This window comes from Corella eumyota, chromosome 3 (genome assembly GCF_963082875.1).
Source record: "Corella eumyota chromosome 3, kaCorEumy4.1, whole genome shotgun sequence".
NCBI lineage: Eukaryota > Metazoa > Chordata > Ascidiacea > Phlebobranchia > Corellidae > Corella > Corella eumyota.
Window position 1 is genome coordinate 1,569,321 of NC_137492.1, and position 20,227 is coordinate 1,589,547.

At 31.0% G+C, this 20,227-nt stretch overlaps 5 protein-coding genes across 7 annotated transcripts; 3 read left to right on the top strand and 2 right to left on the bottom strand.

Moving 5' to 3' along the window:
- Nucleotides 1–109: 109 nt before the first annotated feature.
- Nucleotides 110–7,034, bottom strand: LOC145744806 (coiled-coil and C2 domain-containing protein 1-like). Of its 2 annotated transcripts, none has more exons than XM_082562755.1 (20): nucleotides 6,899–7,034; nucleotides 6,568–6,685; nucleotides 6,259–6,359; nucleotides 5,986–6,180; nucleotides 5,494–5,916; nucleotides 5,257–5,338; nucleotides 5,089–5,166; nucleotides 4,616–4,837; nucleotides 4,201–4,316; nucleotides 4,035–4,119; nucleotides 3,806–3,969; nucleotides 3,444–3,638; nucleotides 3,138–3,295; nucleotides 2,891–3,023; nucleotides 2,514–2,665; nucleotides 2,166–2,256; nucleotides 1,805–2,001; nucleotides 856–1,034; nucleotides 705–781; nucleotides 110–495 (listed from the first exon to the last, which is right to left on the bottom strand). In XM_082562755.1, exons 1-20 carry the CDS (start codon nucleotides 6,962–6,964, stop codon nucleotides 430–432), a joined length of 2,898 nt encoding a protein of 965 aa, XP_082418881.1. In that variant the 5' UTR covers nucleotides 6,965–7,034; the 3' UTR covers nucleotides 110–429. The 2 variants fall into 2 exon arrangements, with proteins under 2 accessions (XP_082418881.1, XP_082418880.1); XM_082562754.1 differs by having other exon boundaries at nucleotides 111–495; nucleotides 4,616–4,849.
- A 691-nt stretch (nucleotides 7,035–7,725) lies between these two features.
- On the top strand, nucleotides 7,726–9,916 carry LOC145746347 (dual specificity protein kinase Ttk-like). The gene has a single exon (XM_082564608.1). It carries the CDS (start codon nucleotides 7,889–7,891, stop codon nucleotides 9,893–9,895), a length of 2,007 nt encoding a protein of 668 aa, XP_082420734.1. The 5' UTR covers nucleotides 7,726–7,888; the 3' UTR covers nucleotides 9,896–9,916.
- A 247-nt stretch (nucleotides 9,917–10,163) lies between these two features.
- Nucleotides 10,164–13,502, top strand: LOC145746346 (DNA polymerase subunit gamma-1-like). Its single transcript, XM_082564607.1, has one exon. It carries the CDS (start codon nucleotides 10,164–10,166, stop codon nucleotides 13,500–13,502), a length of 3,339 nt encoding a protein of 1,112 aa, XP_082420733.1.
- Nucleotides 13,503–13,718: 216 nt separating this feature from the next.
- On the top strand, nucleotides 13,719–15,182 carry LOC145746349 (transmembrane protein 243-like). Its single transcript, XM_082564612.1, has 3 exons — nucleotides 13,719–13,840; nucleotides 14,065–14,229; nucleotides 14,451–15,182. The coding sequence occupies exons 1-3, from the start codon at nucleotides 13,772–13,774 to the stop codon at nucleotides 14,625–14,627; spliced, it is 411 nt and encodes a 136-aa protein (XP_082420738.1). The 5' UTR covers nucleotides 13,719–13,771; the 3' UTR covers nucleotides 14,628–15,182.
- Nucleotides 14,374–20,025, bottom strand: LOC145746348 (translation factor Guf1, mitochondrial-like). 2 transcript variants are annotated; one of them, XM_082564609.1, is made up of 13 exons: nucleotides 19,806–20,025; nucleotides 19,362–19,516; nucleotides 18,850–18,975; nucleotides 18,367–18,525; nucleotides 17,882–18,155; nucleotides 17,389–17,631; nucleotides 16,884–17,000; nucleotides 16,494–16,666; nucleotides 15,943–16,076; nucleotides 15,553–15,644; nucleotides 15,089–15,218; nucleotides 14,963–14,999; nucleotides 14,374–14,830 (listed from the first exon to the last, which is right to left on the bottom strand). In XM_082564609.1, the coding sequence occupies exons 1-13, from the start codon at nucleotides 20,023–20,025 to the stop codon at nucleotides 14,702–14,704; spliced, it is 1,989 nt and encodes a 662-aa protein (XP_082420735.1). In that variant the 3' UTR covers nucleotides 14,374–14,701. The 2 variants fall into 2 exon arrangements, with proteins under 2 accessions (XP_082420735.1, XP_082420737.1); XM_082564611.1 differs by lacking the exons at nucleotides 14,374–14,830; nucleotides 14,963–14,999; nucleotides 15,089–15,218 and having other exon boundaries at nucleotides 15,556–15,664.
- Between the last annotated feature and the right edge of the window lie 202 nt (nucleotides 20,026–20,227).

Consider the following 20,227-nt stretch of genomic DNA (forward strand, 5'->3'; position numbering starts at 1 on the left):
TTCTAATCTCAATGGCTGTTACAATAAGAAAATATTTACATTATCAATTCCAGTATAATTATTTTATACTACCCTATACTTTAAAACAGTAAATCTTACCTATAGTGCTTTTATAATTCTAGTTGTGTAACAAAAAACTTAACACATTAAAGCTATATTACGATTCATTACTGAAATATTTACAACATTAATTATACAAGACATAAAAAGCTAGCTGCTGAAGCTTAAAATTGGACATAACATAAACAAAATAATTAATAATATTGAAAGCAATTTTAACTGCATAGAACAAAGAATTGGAACTAAGATTTTCATAATTTAAAACTTATTAGATGTGCATTTTAAAATTAAGAAACCTTTTATAGCAATTAGAATTAGAGTAAATAGTTAACACAATTTATTGCAAGATTTATTAAGAATATTTTATTTTTATTTGTAAGTTTCCAATTCTTTTTTGATAATACTTTTCTTGGTTAGTGCTAGTTTTGCTTGCTCCTAAACAAAATACAAATATAATTTAACAAATTGCTTGAAGATCTTTTTGAAAATAATTTACAATGAAATCTTTAGAAGTAAACACAAATTATATAAATCTAAGGTGGAAAACATATTGCCTTTTGTGTTACCAAAAAAGATCTTTAATATTTCACCATTTTGAAGATTTACTTCAAAACTATATTAAAAAATATAGAATAGTGTTATACCTGTTTTCCAATCTTAACATAATGTTCTGCTTCTTTAGAAAGATAATTATATTGCTGAGTTAAACAAGCTTTGTATTCTGGAAAACAACAAAGTTTAAAATTTATCGAAATCCTAGATACAGAAAAAAATTTACCAAAACAAATGAATTACCTGATGAAGCATGTTTTCCACCAATTTTTAAATAATTCTTAGTTGCAGATAGTTGGGCGCATAAAGACTTCTCCTCATTTAAAGACTCAGAAGTAGGGGCTTTCCCTCTTTGTTTGAATTTCGAGATTTTTGCTCGAGCTATCTTAATATCCAACACCAGAACTTCAATGCTGGATATACTAAAAAGAAATGATGTCGTTTTTAATATCAATATAAATACTTAAAAATAATTAAAATTTAAATAAAATTATTCTTAGAATATTATAATGAATGAGAATCAAAATATTAAAAAACTTATTTATTAACATATAAAAATGATGTGCATGAATACAGTGATTGGAACATAACTACTATTAAAACTGATTAAAAAATGAATTAAAATAAATTCTACTTCATCTACAAGCTTTAATATTAAAATTTTGAAAATAAAAACTTTTAAAATTTTTCAAAACTACATTCAATTAAAAATCTACAATTAATAAAACTAAATAGCTGATAATGATGATGTCATAAATTGATGATGTCACAATAGCTGACAGATTTTAGAAGAACGACTAAAATAATAAATTGTTTGGTAACCAAACAACAACTAAATATGAAGGTTTCTACTTATTAGTGTTTCTGGTGGTGCGGCGTAGTGAATAGAACATTTGACTTAACAATATGAAGGCAGTGGTTCGATTCCCACTGCTTCCCTGCTTTAAAAAAGCTAAAATGAACACAACTTCTCAATAAGTTCAAACTACAATCAGCAGAATAATTATCTGGCTATATAATATCACAAACTGCCAAAAGCAACTGGAGACTAGGTCAAAGTAACAAATGTTAATCTACAGTAATGCTATAAAGTCAGCCTTCCCACATCAATAAACACATACAAAAAAAGTACTTATCAGCAATATTTAAAATCTAAATCTAAAATTACAAATAAAAATAACACAAAACTTACTTAACTTTTGCTGAGCCACTCGGGGAAGGGACTTGAGAAAGTGAAGCCCCCTTTCTAGACTGGGGTTTAGGGGGACGTTTAACATGCTCCACTACCACCCATCTTTCCTTCATTGTTTGTGAGTCAGACGCCACCATGGGGGTACGCATTCGAACGTAGACTTCAATTTTACCGACGGCTGTTCGACCATCTTTTACCTACAGGTAACAATGAAAATTTCATGGCCTTAATTTTAAAATAATTTAAACTTTAATAACTCAGTTAATTTTTGATCCAAAAAAATTCTAGAAGTGAAATAATTGCCCAGTTTTAGTTTATGTTTATCGATTGTCAAACTTGGTATTTATTTTTAATTAGTTACCGGTTCAACTGCATGTATTTCACACTGAGATTCTAATTGATCCAACTTAATATTTGAGGATCCAATCGATTTATCTCCTCTTAGAAAACCACTGAACATAAATAAATATTAAAATAAATCTCCACCAAAAATCACAACATAAAATTTCGGGTTTGATTCCATTTGCTCTAATAGCACCACCATTTTTTTTAAAGAGCCAAAAAAGGTTAAGATAATAAAACAATAGTAATATCCTAAACTGGCAAAGGCAACAAGAGACTGAGTGAGTTGAGTTAATGGTTAAGTTAAGATAACAAATATTACTCAAGTGTAGGTCGTGAAGTTGGCTAAACAAACAAGCAAACTTACCCTTTCTGTATAACATCCAGTTTAATGGATTTGCTTTTAATAGCTCGCATATTTGACTTTAGTTTCCTTGTGAATGGAACTCTGAAAATTTCGTCAAACTTGGGATGTTGTAAATTCTTTGCTTCTCCTGTTTTACCTTTAATTGGATTGTCCTTAAGGCAAAAAAAAGCAATTATTAATTTGCATAAGAAAATCTACTTTTCAGTTTCTAATGTAATTAAAAATTCCATTTGGTTAAAAAAAACAAACTAACTTTAACATATATTAAAATATAAAAATAACTTGCTACTTTCCTTCATTATAATATTATTTATAGTGTTGTTAACGTCACTGGTAAAAAACTACAGCAATTTAAAAGCCAGGTTGGTGGAACTTACATGAGGAAATGGCATCTCCCAGTCTACATACAACTCTTTATCCTTTCCAAGGTTGAGGTCGATACACTGAACGATCAACAACTCCAACTCATTACTCCCTATGTCAGGTAAGATCTTATTCACTTGGAACATTCTAAATTAATTAAAAATTATTATGGATTTTTTAAATTAAATTTTGAAGTTTAATTTAAGCTATAGAATAAAGAAAACTTGATCTTTTACATTTCTTTTAGGCAATATTTTTTACTTGTTTTCGTAATAGAATCTTGGTGATGGGTCGCCATGCCGACGACAGCTTCTCACATAATCATAATCTTCCTGGGAGCTTGCAGCTAATCTGTCGCATCTCTCTGCTCCTCCAACATCACCTGAATGTGTCATCTGTTGAGCATAAGCTCTCGCTTTCTAGAGATTTAAAATTAAATTTGATTTAAAAAAAAATAAATGAAATTTTTCAATTTATTTTTAAAAATTTTTTAATTTATTAATGAAATAAACCAAAAATAACTTTTGATTTTAAAAATATTTTTTTTAAATTATTTATAAAATTTACTTTGGTTTGCTCCATTAGTGACTCCAATAACCTTGAATATAGAGCATCGTCTTCTTCCGTGCTTGATCCTTTGGAAGACTTCTTCTTGGAGGAAGATGACACTTCATGAGTCTCGATCACATCAAATCCTTCATCTCTTTTACCTTGAGAGCCCGAAAATCCAGCAGGAGGTTGAGGGACTTTAGTGATGTCAACCTAGAAGAAGAAGAAATAAAAAAAAGCCAAAAAAATTCACAAAATTTTCAAATAGAAATTCACTAATAAAATTTAATTTCAATAAACAAAAAATATTATTTAATTACAGAGACAAAAATAAATAAAATTTATGACAATCTAATAATATTTTTTTAACTTAACTTTACCTTTAAACCACTCTTTGCAGCTTCAATCAGTTCATCAAATCCCTTCATCTTTCGAAGTAAATCAATCGCTTTCTCTCTATCTCCTTTTTGTTTCGCTTCCAATGCAGCTTTCTTAAAAGCTGATCTTCTATTCTCAAGAAAGACCACCTGCTGTTCGTATGGGTCTGCAACATATAAAAATGTGTTTAAACAGCTAATTAGGACTTATTTAAATTTTGTTCAGTCTTACTTTTTGGTGTGTTGGGTTTTGGTAAAGGTGATTTTTTTCTGGAGGTTTGGTCTCCTTCCCTAGTTGGAGATGGTCTCCTGGGTGCCTTAAAAAATATCAGATACTTAAAATACCCAAGGAACCCATGTAGAAAATTCATTTTTTTGGGGTTTAAAAAAATACTCACCGGAGCTGGAGGTTGAAGTTGCTTACTTCCAGAAGGTTCCTCTGCATCCACATCTTGCTGGAGCAAAGATGTTGCTCTCTGCATCAAGTTCTCTTCTTGGGAAGCCTCATTCACTCCTAGAAAAAAGTTTCAATATAGTCAGAATAAAGAATTCAATTTAAAACATGATTAAAAATTAAGTTTTTCAAATATTCAAAGTTGAATTTAAATTTAATGTATATATGCAGTAAAAACAGGTCCCCTAAAAATAAGGGAATGGAAATTGACGAAAAATCATTTTCCGATTCCTTCATTTTCCGTTCCTTTATTTTCCGATTCCTTAATTTTCCAGTCCTTCATTTTCCATTCCTTCAATTTCCGTTTCTTCATTTTCCGTTCCAACAAATTCCGCGTCCCTTTAAAAACAACAACTTACCTGGTAATGGTGGGTACCCTGGTGGACATGGTAGCTCATCAAATTTAATATTTTTCCCAGCTTTGTGTGACCTGATAGCACTCTGGTATTGCTTCACAATCCGACCCATTCTTCTCGACTTTCCACTGTTTCCTTCTTTAAGTGCCTCATCTGAACTTGATTTATATTTATTCATTCTTTGTTCTAAACCTTCTAGGATGGTCTTGGGTTTCGTGGGTGCAGCTGAAGCAGTGGCTAAAATTGTTAATTAATTAGGGTTTAGTATAACACTGTAGTCTACTAATATTGTGAGATATTTTTTAACTGAAAAAATTGAACACATTGGCATCTTACAACTTACTTGATAAGAAATTAAAGTTTCTTATGATAAGCACAAAAAGAATTCTAGGTTTTATACACCTTATGTTAATGTTTACATAAAATACAGTTAAAATGATACTTTTAAAAAAAGAATTCGTAATTTTAACACATACCAGGGGCAGAAGCTGGTGTTGGTTGCTGTTGTTTCATCTCGGTTACTTGCGCAGGTTGGTTAGAAGGAGCTGCAGTATCTTTAAATAAGTAAAATTTTAGAATAGCAAACATTCAAAGTAGACAAAATCGTATCAAGTTACATCTTGTAATAAAGAAAAATAATTTACCTGAACTTGTAGGTGAAGGAGGCAGTTGGGAAATATCAACTGACTTTCCTTCCTTTGCTGCAGTGATAACTGATTCAAATTGCTACAAAATTAAATGTCACTTGTTAGAAGTCGTGACAGCAAAAATAAAAGCACAACTTGTTATTAAAACTTTAAATTATCATTTACACAAAATGTGAAATTAAAGAGTATAGTAAAAACTATTAAACCTATAATGATGCAACCAAAAAATTTTACCTTTAGAACTTTAAAATATTTTAAAGCTGATTCCTTATCTCCTGCATGTTTAGCCTTTATAGCAACTTCTTTATACTCTAACTTTCTAGCCTCCAGAATCGACAAAACCCTAGTATCAACATTTTGTGTGGCAGGCTGTATTTTAATCTCTGGTGTAGAAATATTTTGTTGTATGGGAGCATGAGTAGATGTAGACGGTGCTATGTAAGTATTCGGGACCACATCCTTGTTGGGTTCAGTTAAATTAATTAATTCAGGCTCTTGTATTTGGGTTGGTGATGCTTGAGTTGCTGCTTGATTGTCGCTAGGTTTTTGACCTGTAGCGACTGGAGGCGGTATGTCATCTTCTGAGATATTTTTTCCTGATTTTGCTTGCCGAAGTAACCCATCTAATGTTTTTATACCTCTTTGTAATCTTCTAAACTAAAAATACAGAAAAAATTTCCATTATTTTAAGCTTAAAATTAAACAATAAAATAATAAAATAACTACCTTTGAAGATTCCCCTGCAGTTTGAGCATTTTGTATCGCAGTTTGGTACATTGTCTTCCTGCTCCTAAGAACCTCTGAAATGCCTCCTGCTCCTTGAGGATTTGGACTTGGAGATCTGCTCCTTTGTGCTCCACCTCCTCCTGGATGCAAGAGAGCTGGTTCCTCTTCATCACTTACTAATCCATTCAACTCATCCTAAAAAGTAATGCAGCGTTAAATTTTACAATTTTTAAAAATTTTTTTTTTTTCAAAATTTTATTTATCTTAACTGACCATAAAGTTTTCTTCATCTTCCCCTGTGACCTCCACGTCATCTTCATCAACATCCTGCAAGGAGGAGGAAATCTGTGCATTAAGTTCACCCCAATCTAACACTGTTTAATATAAATAAATTGTAAATAACAGTACAATATATACTTAACTATGTGACTATAACAAAGTAATTTAGAAAATATGTTTATTATGGTCTTTAACAAAAATCAAATTTCATTTATTATAGCATAATACTTTGATAAAACAAATTGGCAACATTTATGTTTTTATAAACGAATTTAAATATTCTTTAAAAGTAAAATTTGTTACGTTTTGTTGGTTTCTTCTTTTTTGGTTTTGCCGATCCACCGTTTCCAAGAATTGCAGCTAACTCAGCTTCCATGTCGTTGTCATCTGAAGATTCACCATTGTTGTCATTTATTCCAAGCTACAAAAAGTTAAAGTTTATTGAGTTGAACATTTAAATTTATCCTCAATAAAGTAAAAAAATGTTTTTTCTCACCAGCTTAATAATTAAAGTCAGGATGGTACATTCTAATATAACAAAACAGTTATATGGTAATAAAAGTCAAGCTCGGTATAATTAAAAAAAAATTAACTAAATAAAATTATGTCAAAATCAAAATATATCTGAACTTACCATATTTAACATATCCTGATTCCCACCCCTTTGAGGCCTTGCTGGACTTTTTTTACCCTTTGGCATTTTGGAAAACCTTATTACCAACCTACTTAGATAAAATTAAGGAGTTTTAAAACACAAACCTTTAGAAATGTCAAAATGTTATGAAAATTAGTTTCTGTTCCTCTAATAGCTGTTAATGTTGCCCTAAACTCTAAATTTTCGTTTATTTTAATTAAATCTACAGCTAAAATCATTAAAAAAACTTTTCTATACAACAATTTTGTTATATATAAATAATAATTCGTTTAAACATGACAGTTTTAGTAAAAAACTTGAGTTCACTAGGTGATAAAACAAACGTAAACGAATCAATTCATTTAATCAAAAAAAAGTTGGCAACACTTTGTTTTCCTTTGTTGATGTTTTATTTTTATAAATCTAAAATTAAAGGCGCGGATAATGAAATAATCTTAATTTAAATAACTTTGCAAAAAAAATAATAAAAATAATGCAGTTTTGGTATGCTTTTAATATTTAAAATTTAATATTCATTTTGTATTTTTTGATTTCATTAGTGTTATTACCTTTTTTTAGTAAACAACGTTATAAAAACAATAACGAAATTTTCGGCAATGCGAATTTGCAGCTTTATTTTTAGCCAAAGTTGTATCAATCTAAACTTCAATGTCTTGTAATTTATTAAAAAATGATGCATAACACGACAATATTTCTGTGTTTTAGCTGTTTAGTGCCTTGTCATTATGTTGTTGTAGTTATTAAACGTTTACGTATGATAGATGCTGTAAATGACTTTAAAAAATACTTGGCATTGGTGTATAAAAACTTAATATATATACTTCATAATTACATATTTTTTACTGTAAGAAAACTAATTACTATTTTTAGTGTTCTATTTAGATATAGGCAGGAACATCTTAAAATATCTATAACTAATTATCTGAATTATTTGTCTGTTGGTAAAGTTTTATTTAGATTATTAACATTATGAATATAAATCAAATAAGCCGACAATCATCCAAAGATCAGGACCCAGAGGAATGGTTGTATCGACTTGAGGAATATCTTAAACTAAAACCTGGACCAAAAAAGAACCAACTTTTGAAATTATTTTTTGATCGTGCAAACCATTCACTCGATGCTAACAAACATAAAAAAGATGAAAATTATAGCAAGCTGTTAGCCTACCATGCTTGCTTTGTTTCTGCAAGTAACGTAGAAAATGCACAAATTGCATTTAAAACTGCTGCAAGTTTCTGCCGAACAATTTCGTTTATCCACATTGCTTTTGCCCAATTTGAATTAATTTTAGGACAGAAAAAAAAGGCAACAGAAGTACTAGAATATGGATTACAACATGTTGTTGATATTAAAGAAATCAAAGACGCAATGGAATTAGTTGACTTTGATGAAACTGATATTGGATTATTGAATGACGATATGTATTTACTATGTAAGGAAAACTCTTTCAGTAAATTGCAAAACATTAATAGAAACATTAAAAAACCTGTAACTGAATTTATGGCTAAAACTAGTTCAAATATAAACAAAAAACCCTTAACATATTTTAACAATGTAAACAGACCAATAACAGATACTCTTGATCTGCATCTATCTCCACAAACTGTTAACAGCACCAAAAAAATTGAATTTGAGACGCCAAAACCATTAGATTTTAGCAAAATGAAGGGAAAGAACCAAAGTTTAATTAACTGCCTTTCAATGAAAACACCATCTCCACCAAAGTTTGTTCGTTCACCAAAAAAGAAAGAAAGTCCGAAAAAACACCCGTTAAACAACAGCGTTATATTACCAACACCCAAAAATAAAATCAACAATTTAAACACCAAATTGTCTGCATCAGCTCGCCCCAGCAGAGTGGTTAATTCAACCTCAAAATCACAAGGACCTGTTAGGGTTCCTGTAGCTTTACTTCAGCGGTTAAACAACTCAGATGATAAAGAAAACGAACCCCAAACATTGGACGATAAATTTGATGATATCATCCCGTTAAATGAAATAGTTGAAAAGCAAAGTGAAGTAAAAAAGCCATTGTCAACCTACATTAATAATATTTACTCAACAAACCATGTCAACATGAATACCAATTTAAAACCGACTAAGCCAACTGATTTAATTAAGCAACAATGGATTGAAACAAGCCAAGATTTTGTTATCAACAATAAAGTTTATATTGTTATAAGCCAACTCGGTATGGGTGGCTCCAGCAAAGTTTTCAAGGTATTCGACGTGCTTGAAAAGTCCATCCGAGCCGTCAAACAAGTTTCATTGAATGATTACGATGAAACAGTTCGGAAGGAGTTTCAAAACGAGATCTCAATCTTACAGAAGCTTAAAAACAACTCAAACATCATACATCTATATGACTATGAGTTGACTAAAGATTTCCTGTATATTATAATGGAATGTGGATCTGCCGATCTTTCACACTTGATCAAAAGAAGAGAGAAAAGACCAAAAGAGCTCCAGCCATATGACATTAAACATTACTTCAGAAAAATGTTGGAGGCAGTGAAAGTTGTTCATAATCACGATGTGGTCCATTTAGATCTAAAACCAGCTAATTTTTTACTAGTTGAAGGCCATCTGAAGTTAATTGATTTCGGAATTGCAAACGTCATGCAAACCAAAGCCACAAGTATTATTAAAGAAACACAGTTTGGTACAATGAACTACATGGCTCCTGAAGCTCTAATGGATGGCGGTTACCAAGACAACGGCCCTACTTTTAAGATAAGTCCCAGATCTGATGTATGGTCATTAGGTTGTATTTTATACCTAATGATGTATGGCAAAACACCGTTTCAACATATAACTCACCAGTATCGCAAAATGTCGGCGATCACTAACCCAAAACATTTAATTGAATATGAAGAGTTTCCTGATAAGTTACTGTTGCATATTGTTAAAAACTGTCTGCTTTTTGATCCTAAAAAAAGGCCGACTGTTGACCAATTGTTACAATGTTTTTAAGTGATAATCAATTTAATTGTATCTGCTATACCGTTGCTTAATTCTTTAATATGTTCATCCTAGTGAGGATTTTTATGGGTAGCTAACTTATGCTGTTGCCAATCATTTTCTAAATAATTTTTAAGTAATTTTTTTACAGTTTGCTTTAAATTCTGTCATTCTTCGTATCTTAACAAATTTAAAAAAGTAAATATAAACAATTTAAAAATGTAAATATGTTGTGCACTATCAATATCACTTTTTCATTACAGAATGAAATGTTTAGGCTATGATAATGAAATTATATCTGTCAAAAAAACTGTATACCAAGCAAATAAAACAATGCTATCAAATCTCAAGTCAGCGTTTTATCTCAACAAAAACTTTAACAAATACACAGAAACAACGACAGTATGAAAAGGACGATGAAGCACAGCCTAGATTCAACCAATTTGGGATACAAATGCTACCACAGCAGTTACATAAACAAATATTTCAAGAAACATATCAACCAGAATTTTCAACTTACCCCCACGATGAATATAAATATGAAGATTGTTTAAACAACTTAAAGAAATTTGATTTACTAAGTTCAGATGTTAAACCTAATGAAAATATCGACTTTAAACTTCCACTGTTACAAGGAAACAACATCCAGGAACACTTTGTTAATATATCAAGCAAAACAGACATTTACAAAACTGCTCTAGTAGATTTTGTATCTAATTCTATTCCCCAAATGCCAGATATTAAACACTGGGTTAAAAAGCCAGGTTGGACAAGATATACGGTGGATCAGAATGGGGGAATAACCACAGATTCTGTTGAATGTCCATTGGAGCAGGCTACAGTATTTGATTGTGAGGTCCTTGTACCTTTTTCTAACCATCCAATGATGGCCGTTGCTGTATCAAATAAAGCTTGGTATTCGTGGACGAGTCAGTTTCTATTCGAAAAAAACCCAAAAGCTAAAAATGATTTGCAATTACTTACCCCATATGAAAACAAGAATAAGATGGAATCAAAGTTAGTGATTGGACATAATGTTGGTTATGATAGAGCAAGAATTAAAGAGCAATATTATCCTACTTGTACAAACACTAGATTTCTTGATACAATGAGCATGCATATCGCTACTTGTGGGTTTAGTGGCGAACAAAGAAATAAATCAAAATCAGCGACGCACAAAGAAAGTAAATGGATGGATGCCGGGTCTTTAAACAATCTAAGTGATGTTCATAATTTGTACTGTGGCACACCGTTAGATAAGTTGCCAAGGGATGTATTTGTAAGTGGTACTATTCAAGATGTTCATGACAATTACTTGGAGCTTATGGAGTATTGTGGTAAAGATGTACTCGCAACTTTTGAGGTCCTTACGAAACTAACGCCGATGTTTTTCCAGCGATTCCCTCATAAAGTTACATTCGCTGGACTGCTTGAAATGGGACAAATGTACTTGCCGATAAATAAAAATTGGAAACGCTATATTCGATCGTGCAAAAGTGAATATGAAAGCGTGAACCAAGAACTTAAAAAACATTTGATTAATCTCGCCAACGATGCTTGTCATTTATACAAAGAAAAACTTTATGAGAAGGACAAATGGATGAGGAATTTAGATTGGGACACGAAACATTTTCGGTTGTTAAAGTCCCCACGAAAAGGTTGGGTCCAACCTGAACCCAGCAACAAAAAAATAACTTCATATTTTTCTGATTTGTACCAATATACTGAAGAAGAAAAGATTGCTCTAGGAAAGATGGCACAACACAATATCCCCACTACTCCTTTGATGGATGAGCTAAGAAATACTGGCAATATTTTACCTAAAATAATACCCCATATGCCAGGGTTACCAATCTGGTTTACACAGCTATGTGAAAGAGAGACAGATTGGGAAAACTGGAGTCCCGGGGCAACACTGTTATCACCTTTAACCAGAACAACTCCAAGGTTGTTAAGACTAACTTGGTTGGGGTATCCAATTCACCATGATATTAGTGCTGGTTGGGGGTATTTAATGCCTGAAAATGGCCGTGGTTCTGAGAGTTTAAATGTGCCTGAGTTGCTTGAAGAAATTGACGATGTTAACGCAATTTCTAATTTTTCCCACCCTCCCGCTGAACCTATTGAAAATCCATTTGAAGGTTATTCCTTCCATCGATTGCCTCATAAAGATGGACTAGAAAAGAATGTTGGTAACCCGCTAGCAAAACCTTTTCTTGAATTTATTGAAAATGGGATTTTAAGTTCAGCTGATTCATCTAATGCTTTGAGATGTCTTGAAATCAATAAATCTTGTTCATATTGGAGGGCTTCAAAAAGTCGAATCCTAGAACAAATGATAGTCGATTTAAACGGGGAAAATTTACCTTCTTCTATTACCACTCATAAGGACTACAATACAGACTTAGACTGTGGTGCAATCGTTCCACAGGTCACTGTATGTGGGACTGTATCTCGTCGAGCTGTAGAGAGAACTTGGCTAACTGCAAGTAACATTCAAAATGATCGCATAGGAAGTGAACTAAAGTCAATGATTCAAGCACCACCTGGCTACTGCTTTGTAGGCGCAGATGTAGATTCACAGGAGCTATGGATTGCTTCAATATTGGGTGATGCATCAGCTGTAAATGAACACGGTTGTACACCTTTATCGTGGATGACTCTACAAGGGAATAAACGCGATGGGACGGACCTACACAGTAAAACTGCTGCAGCTATTGGTACCACACGAGACACAGCTAAAGTGTTCAACTATGCGCGAATGTATGGTGCTGGAAAACAATCCTCAATGCGACTTTTAATGCAGAATAACAAATCTCTAACAAAGGGGGAATGTGTGAAGAAAGTTAACAACTTATATGAAATGACGAAAGGGAAGTTGTTGTATGAATTAAGTGTGGAGGCACAGTGGTTTGTAAAGAAGGCGTATGTGCCATTAAGTGTAAACACAAAACAAACAGGTTATGCAACCTACCAGGAGATTCTTAAAATACAAAAAGCTGCCGAGCATCAATTTGGTCACCAGCGAAAAGTTTTACGAAAAGATCTAATTGCCGGCGTTAAATGGCATGGTGGAATTGAGTCCCATATGTTCAACAAAATACAAAATATTGCAATGTCTCATTCACCTACTACACCTACACTGGGATGTCAAATCAGCAAAGCCTTGGAACAAGATTTTGTTGGCTCTGATTTCGGGTTAACTAAAATGAACTGGGTGGTTCAAAGCTCAGCTGTCGACTACTTACACTTATTGCTTGTATCAATGCGTTGGTTAATTGACAAGTACAACATACAAGCAAGATTTATGTTAAGTATACACGACGAGATCAGATACATTTCTACCGTTGAAGACAGGTATAAAGTGTGCCTTGCTCTTCAAATAGCAAACTTATGGACAAGGTCTATGTTCTCATATCAATTAGGGATGCACGATTTGCCTTTATCAGTTGGATTTTTTAGCACAGTTGAAGTAGATTCTGTGCTACGAAAGGAAGCTACAGATGATTGTATTACACCTTCTAATCCCAATGGTTTAAATAAACAATATGGGATACCCTATGGTGAAGCATTGGATATTAACCAGATTCTTGAAAAAACTAACGGGGGGAATCTTTGATTGACATTTTTTGATGTTTTTTACAAGTTTAAGTTGTTCTTGATAAGTTCTTAGTTTTCACAAATTCTGTTTTTTATTCTTATTACGTTTTTTATATCATTGGTGCTGCTTGACGTTCGACTATTACCTTATTATTTTCCTTATTTTTACAATCATAAATCTGTCAATTTTTTTTTCAATCCTTTTTTAAATCATCTCATCAAAACTGTATAACCACTGTTTTCGTTTTTTGACACCAATATTTTTTTTTAAGGTTAATTAGTAAAAATATGAGTGGTTATACTGAAATTCCCTCGAGTGATATAAACAGGCCGTTATTTGGAGTCAGTACGAGAAGGGTAAAATATGTTTTTTCTAAAAATTTTGACAAAGTTTTTTTACCAAATAGAATTCTAATCTGTTCCAAAAATGTAAAAAACTGCTGTTAAAAAACTGTTAAGGGTCATAATGCTATTTATCACTTTTTGAATACTAACTAAAAAATAAATTTTACTTTGTCTAAAAAGTAAAAAAAACTAAGTCTTACCTTTATATTTCTACATGATATAATTTTTTGTTGAAGGGACGACTATGCAACTTGATTACTGGTGCTGTGACGACAGTTCTTGTGGTATTTACTTTTATCTCAGCATTTCTTTCGTTTAAGGGAAGCAATGAAACGCCGCAGGCAATTAACATCTTTTTTGCAATCTGCATCGCTTTTATATGTGGATCTCTGTTAGTACTGGTTAGTATATACATTAGAATTATATTTTAAAAATCATTAGTTTTTTAAAGCAATAGGCCCATGATTTCGACTGCCAACTTTTAAATGTATTCTTAAGTATTGTGTTTTTATATAAAGACAACAATGCAGTATCAAAGATTGAAATAACTTAAACTGGTAGCTAATTTATTGAGCAGAAATCAGTAGAGTTGAACTATGTGAAATCCAATTTGTTTTTTTAGATCCACTGGTATCGTCAAGGTGATTTAAACCCAAAATTTCGCAAAATGATCTATTACAATTCAATTATGATTATACTCTTATGCCTGTGTGCAAACCTTTATTTTCATTGTAAAACATTCCGAGGATGTCGCGTGAAAAAAGACAACACGACAGTTACAACTCCTGTTGCAACCTAATAATTAGACCTCAGAATTTAAGTTGATATTTTTTCTTTTCGCAGCAATATTAAAACATCACTGTGACTTAATATTTAGTTTTCTTTAATAAGTTTGATAAATAGATTATGGGGCAAATGTACTATAGAGGTTTCTTTAATTTTTTTCTTATGATCGGAGTGCCTTTTCAGTAGTTTTAGTTTCCTCGAGTAATCTCCACCAGACTGAAAAAAAACAGTATTTTAATTCTTACCTTATATTGAAGATATTTATTCGTTTAACATCATTTATTTCAGTATTTTGAATTTCTTTTTTCGTTCGTTATAAACTTTTAAAATCAAAAAAAATTTACTTACACATTTTGCCAAGACATCTTTTTTGACAGCTTTAATTCTAAACACAAATATTATTTATTTATTTATTGTTTATTTTATTAATTTAAAAAATAAAATGTTGATTTTTGTAAAAATAAAAATGTTTACGTTGCTCTTGCTATGATCTTTGTGTTAACTGCTCCTTGAATAGGAATAGAAAATACAGTTGGCGGAATCAATTCTTTTAAACGCTGACATCTTTTTACGGCAATATCTCGAGCTTTTTCTATCGTGCAAACTGTGGACAAACATTTAATGTATCAATGCAAAATATATTATTTCTCTTTATTATATTTGTTTTTTATTTTAGTAAAAGGTTATTTAAGACAGTGTTTTACTAATATACGTACATTATAAAATTAAGTATTTTTTGTTATTATTTATTCTTAATAGATAAGGACAGCTTTTTTGGCCTAAACATAAAGTAACATTTGTTACCTTGACCCAGTCTTGAGTTGACTTAGGCAGTTAAAAATAATATTAACCAATTTGCGTGTTTTTTGGAATAGCAGGAGTCAAGTCATTTAAAGTTACTCAAAAATGTCATACTATTAAAGCAGTGTAAATCTTACTTAGTGAGAGTTCATGGGCAATGTTTCCGTTTAATAAGAATTCAACTTTCACCAAATCAGCATTTTGATAATCAGCTTCCTCATAATCAAAACTAAAATTAAATTTTAATGACTATTTAATGTATTTTTAATACCGTATGTAATGTACACTTAAGAAAAAAAGCACAGTTAATAATGCTAATCTAATAATAATGTAATTAATAGAACATGCTTACAATAAAGTTACTTGATTTCTAAACAATACATAAAAGTTAAGTTAAAACTACTTTAGGTAAACACACAAAATGTAGCCAGTAAACTAAACTTATAATAATTTAATTAATGGCAAATGCTTGCAACTAAGTTATTGGATTTCTAATAGTTTAAATAAATTTTAGTTATCAGACCTACCTTGCAAAACCTGATGTGACACCTTTAAGTTCATCATAAAAATTGACAACTATTTCATGTAATGGAAACTTGTATTGCAACATTATTCTTGTGTCACTTATACTACTATAACTTATTTCGACCCCATCTTTTCGCTAAAAAAATAACAGCAGTTAGAAATATTTTTTAAAACAAGTGTTTCAACTCTGTAGTAATTGGCTTGCATAAAAACACCAAGGTCGATGTCATGTTTTTTAAAGACTTAAGCTTTGAGGATTAATTCCCACTGCTGCCATGTCATTAAAAGACTTAAGCTAAGTAGTTTAAACACTACGGCTGTGATGTTATTATAAGGTATGGAGTACAGAGTTCGATTCTCACGGCTGTGATGTTATTATAAGGTATGGAGTACAGGGTTCGATTCTCACGGCTGTGATGTTATTATAAGGTATGGAGTACAGGGTTCGATTCTCACTGCTGTCATGTCATTATAATATCTGGGGGTACAGGGTTCGATTCCCATTGCAGGAATGTCTTATTGAGATAACAATTTTATTAAATCTTGTTTTTACATCACACAGTAAACCAATTTCTTTATAGAACTTTGTTGGTGAAATAATCGTTCCCAAAACCATCGGTTGTTGATAACATTCTACTTCTTTCGGATCAGGAAATTGCCGAGGTGAAGTTATGAGTATTTCTGTCGGTTCTTTAATTCCTTTCTTGCGATTTGGCTTAAGTACAGCTGGCAAATACATGGTAAATAAAGGCAAATTTAAAGGTAATAAATATATATTTTTTTGATATGATCAAAACATAAAAAAAAATTATTTAAAACCAAACCCTAACAAAAATAAAAAAAATTGAACAAACTACAAAATAAATAAACCAAGATTAACAAATTAAAAATGGCATTTTTTTATGCACAAGATTATTCTAATTTATTTTAAATATTAGCTTACCTTTAAAAGGAACGTTTGGATTAGTCATTATAACTGGGGCATCATATTCTTGTTCCAACCTCTGTCTAAATACCTCCATGTGAAGTAAACCGAGAAACCCAATCCTAAAGCCAGCTCCTACAACCATAATGGTTAAATTTTCTTGCTTATTTTAAACTATAAAAATGTTTGAACTACTTAGTTATCAGTGTCAGAAAAAAATTAAGGCCGTAAAGTTAAGTACAAGAGAGAATTAGGTAAAACCTCAAGGTACGAAGAAGAATAAGCCAGAACTGTAAGGTATGAGAGGGAATAAGCAAGGACTGTAAAGTATAAGAGAGAACTAGCAAGAACTGTAAAGTACGAGAGAGAATTAGGTAGGACTGTAAAGTATGAGAGAGAATAAGCAAGGACTGTAGGGTATGAGAGAGAATTAGCAAGGGCTGTAAAGTACAAGAGAAAATTGGCGAGGACCATATGGTAAAATAAATTTGAATTTTTCTTGATTTTATTAAACTAAACTTACCCAATACACCTCTTGATACAAACTCCACCGTCACACTTCGGTCATTTAAAACCAAACGATCAAGTGCAGACTTTAAACTTTCATATTTAGACTGATCTTGTGAGAACATATCACCAAACACAAAAGGTCTTGGTTTAGTAAATCCAGGCAAAGATGAAACAGGTTTATTCGGGTGAAATAAAGTGTCGCCTATTTGGGCTTCTGATGTGGTTTTCATACCACAAACAATATAACCAACTTGCCCTAAAAATTAAATAATTTTTTAATTGGAACAATTATTAAAGATTTAACATTAGTAAGGGTTATCAATAGTTTATTTAATTATGATCTTTGTTTTGCCAAAGCAAAGAAATAAGATTTTGCAAGCTAAAATATGGTTATCTGTTTATCAAATTAGATAACAAAACAGGTACTTTAAATTTTCTTAGGCCCAAGGTTAATAGAATAACTTTTCATCTTTTAACAAAAAAAATAGACTACAACATAAACATACCTGCATATAAAACCCCTGTTTTTTCCCTTGAAGGCCTCAAAATCCCAACTTCTTTTGCCTCATAAGAAGTACTTCCTTTATCTTTTCTTGATTTCAAAAATTCAGAAGTTATAATATCCCCATTTCGTAATGTGCCATCTAGTAAAGCAACATTAGCTATAACTCCTCTGTATTGTTCATGGGTTGAATCAAATAATAAAGCTTTAAGGTTTTCATTTGGATCACACAAATTCGAGTCTTTGGCATTGGGAGAGGGTAAACGTTCTACAATGGCCTTTAACAAACAAAAGGATGGTTTTTTTGCACATTTTATGTAATGAACACCTATATATACTTATATTATTGAATAAAACTAAGTTAAGTATTTTATTATTTTATGTTACATAGAAGGTTATGTTTAGTAAGATAGTATAAACTTTAAATATTTTAGCTGCTAATGGCTTTAAGTAATTATAGCTAATATTATAAAATATGTATTTTTATACCTTTAATACTTGATCAATATTAGTTCCATATTTAGCGGAAATAGATAAAACATGATCAGGATTTATATCAAGTAATCTTCTCATTTCTTCCTTTACTTTTTCAACATTTGCTGATTTTAAATCAATTTTGTTAATAACAGGAATAACTTGAAGATCATGCTGAAACATTTACAAATCAATATTTATGTAAATTTTAATTTTAAAACAAGTAATAATGTTTAAAAAGTTTATGCCAAAGAGATAGATAACAAAATGGTAAATGACCAATTATATGGCTTGGCAAAATTTTACAAGTATATGATATTTATATAATAAAGTTAATATATAAACCACTACAGTAAGATGCATAATCACTTAAAAGCTAGGTACTTCGGCAATCAGGTATTATGAAATAAAATAAGACATAACATACTATACAGCTTACCAGAAAATTACAAATTTTTTACCTTTAATTTTATAATTAGTCTAAAGTATAATACAAACCTCCATAGTAATATAAAAGTTGGCCAATGTTTGAGCTTGGATGCCTTGAGTAGCATCCACAATAAGTAAAACTCCTTGGCAAGCTGCAAGAGATCGAGCCACCTCGTAACTGAAATCTACATGACCCTGTTTTAATGCTGACATATTAAAATGTTTGTGTTGAAAAAATATTAAAATATGTCTACTTTTAATTAAGGCAGTCTTTTATATAAAATCAGGCTATAATAATACCAGTCGGCGATCGGCATTTTAGTTGTAATAATATGGTTGCAACTCCTTACTAATATTTGCCCACAATTATTTATTCATGCACCACAAACAGCAGTTTTAGTTATTTTAACAGCTTATAAATTGGACATACATATATGTATCGTCTACTAAGCCCCATTATATTTGGATATATATGAATTAAGTTAACAAGGTATAGTTAAGCCATAATTTTATTTCATACCCCAATATCATTTAGTTTTTAAACAATATTAAAAAGTTTATAAAGTTAAAATTTTTATTACCGGTGTATCGATAAGATTAAGCAAGTATTCCTCGCCATTATAATTATAAACAATTGAAGCAGTTTGTGCTTTAACAGTAATACCACGTTCCCTCTCAACAGGAAGACTGTCCAACACTTGCTTGTTGTCCTGAGATTTAGGAATAGAACCCGTCACTAAATTAATATGATGGTTGTTGTATTATTGAACAATATAGTTCTTGTAACTATATTATACTATATATACTTTACTTTTGGATATATGGTGCCAATAATAATATTATCTTATCAAAAATATACAAACCATTTTTATTATATGCTAGTTTTTTTTACCAAACCCTCTTAATTTTCTTAAAAATATAGCAATAAGAAATACACTAAAACTTGTGTACCTACTGCAACATAACAAATTTTTAATCTATTGGCTATTGATCAAAACAAGTAAAAAACTAAAAAAATATCTAACCTTCTAACATTCGATCTGCAACTGTACTTTTTCCATGATCAATGTGTGCAACAATCCCAAAATTTCTAATCTTTTCGGGAGGAAAATCACTTAAATTTATCGGTTTTGGGTTAATGTCTTTGGAGCACGAAATCCTGGAGACCCTAAATTTTCGATGGATTGATTTTTGAAAAACATTTTTTTGGAACAAATATAATGCCTTTCTAATAGAATAAGACATCCCTACACCTGAATTGGAAAGGTATAAAGCTGTTAACAACATTAAAATTTTAATAAAGAAACAAATATATAGACTCAAAATAATTCCGAAGAAGTCCAAAGAATAAAATACTTTTAAATACTCGCGTAAATACAGCAAAATTGATGTGAGTAATTTAGAAGTTTGAGATTTATCGAAAAATTTGTTTTAAACGACAGCAAAT

Excerpts from the sequence above, each read along its gene's own strand:
- LOC145744806 (XM_082562754.1), bottom strand. The coding sequence starts at position 6,964 with ATGCCAAAGGGTAAAAAAAGTCCAGCAAGGCCTCAAAGGGGTGGGAAT. Across the intron at positions 3,970-4,034 it reads AAAACCCAACACACCAAAAA|ACCCATACGAACAGCAGGTG; the intron begins GTAAGACTGAAC and ends TATATGTTGCAG. Across the intron at positions 3,639-3,805 it reads CTGCAAAGAGTGGTTTAAAG|GTTGACATCACTAAAGTCCC; the intron begins GTAAAGTTAAGT and ends TTCTTCTTCTAG.
- LOC145746347 (XM_082564608.1), top strand. The coding sequence starts at position 7,889 with ATGAATATAAATCAAATAAGCCGACAATCATCCAAAGATCAGGACCCA.
- LOC145746349 (XM_082564612.1), top strand. The coding sequence starts at position 13,772 with ATGAGTGGTTATACTGAAATTCCCTCGAGTGATATAAACAGGCCGTTA. Across the intron at positions 13,841-14,064 it reads TTGGAGTCAGTACGAGAAGG|GGACGACTATGCAACTTGAT; the intron begins GTAAAATATGTT and ends TTTTTGTTGAAG. Across the intron at positions 14,230-14,450 it reads GTGGATCTCTGTTAGTACTG|ATCCACTGGTATCGTCAAGG; the intron begins GTTAGTATATAC and ends TTGTTTTTTTAG.
- LOC145746346 (XM_082564607.1), top strand. The coding sequence starts at position 10,164 with ATGATAATGAAATTATATCTGTCAAAAAAACTGTATACCAAGCAAATA.
- LOC145746348 (XM_082564609.1), bottom strand. The coding sequence starts at position 20,025 with ATGTCTTATTCTATTAGAAAGGCATTATATTTGTTCCAAAAAAATGTT. Across the intron at positions 19,517-19,805 it reads TGCAGATCGAATGTTAGAAG|TGACGGGTTCTATTCCTAAA; the intron begins GTTAGATATTTT and ends ATATTAATTTAG. Across the intron at positions 15,219-15,552 it reads TGCCCATGAACTCTCACTAA|TTTGCACGATAGAAAAAGCT; the intron begins GTAAGATTTACA and ends GTTTGTCCACAG.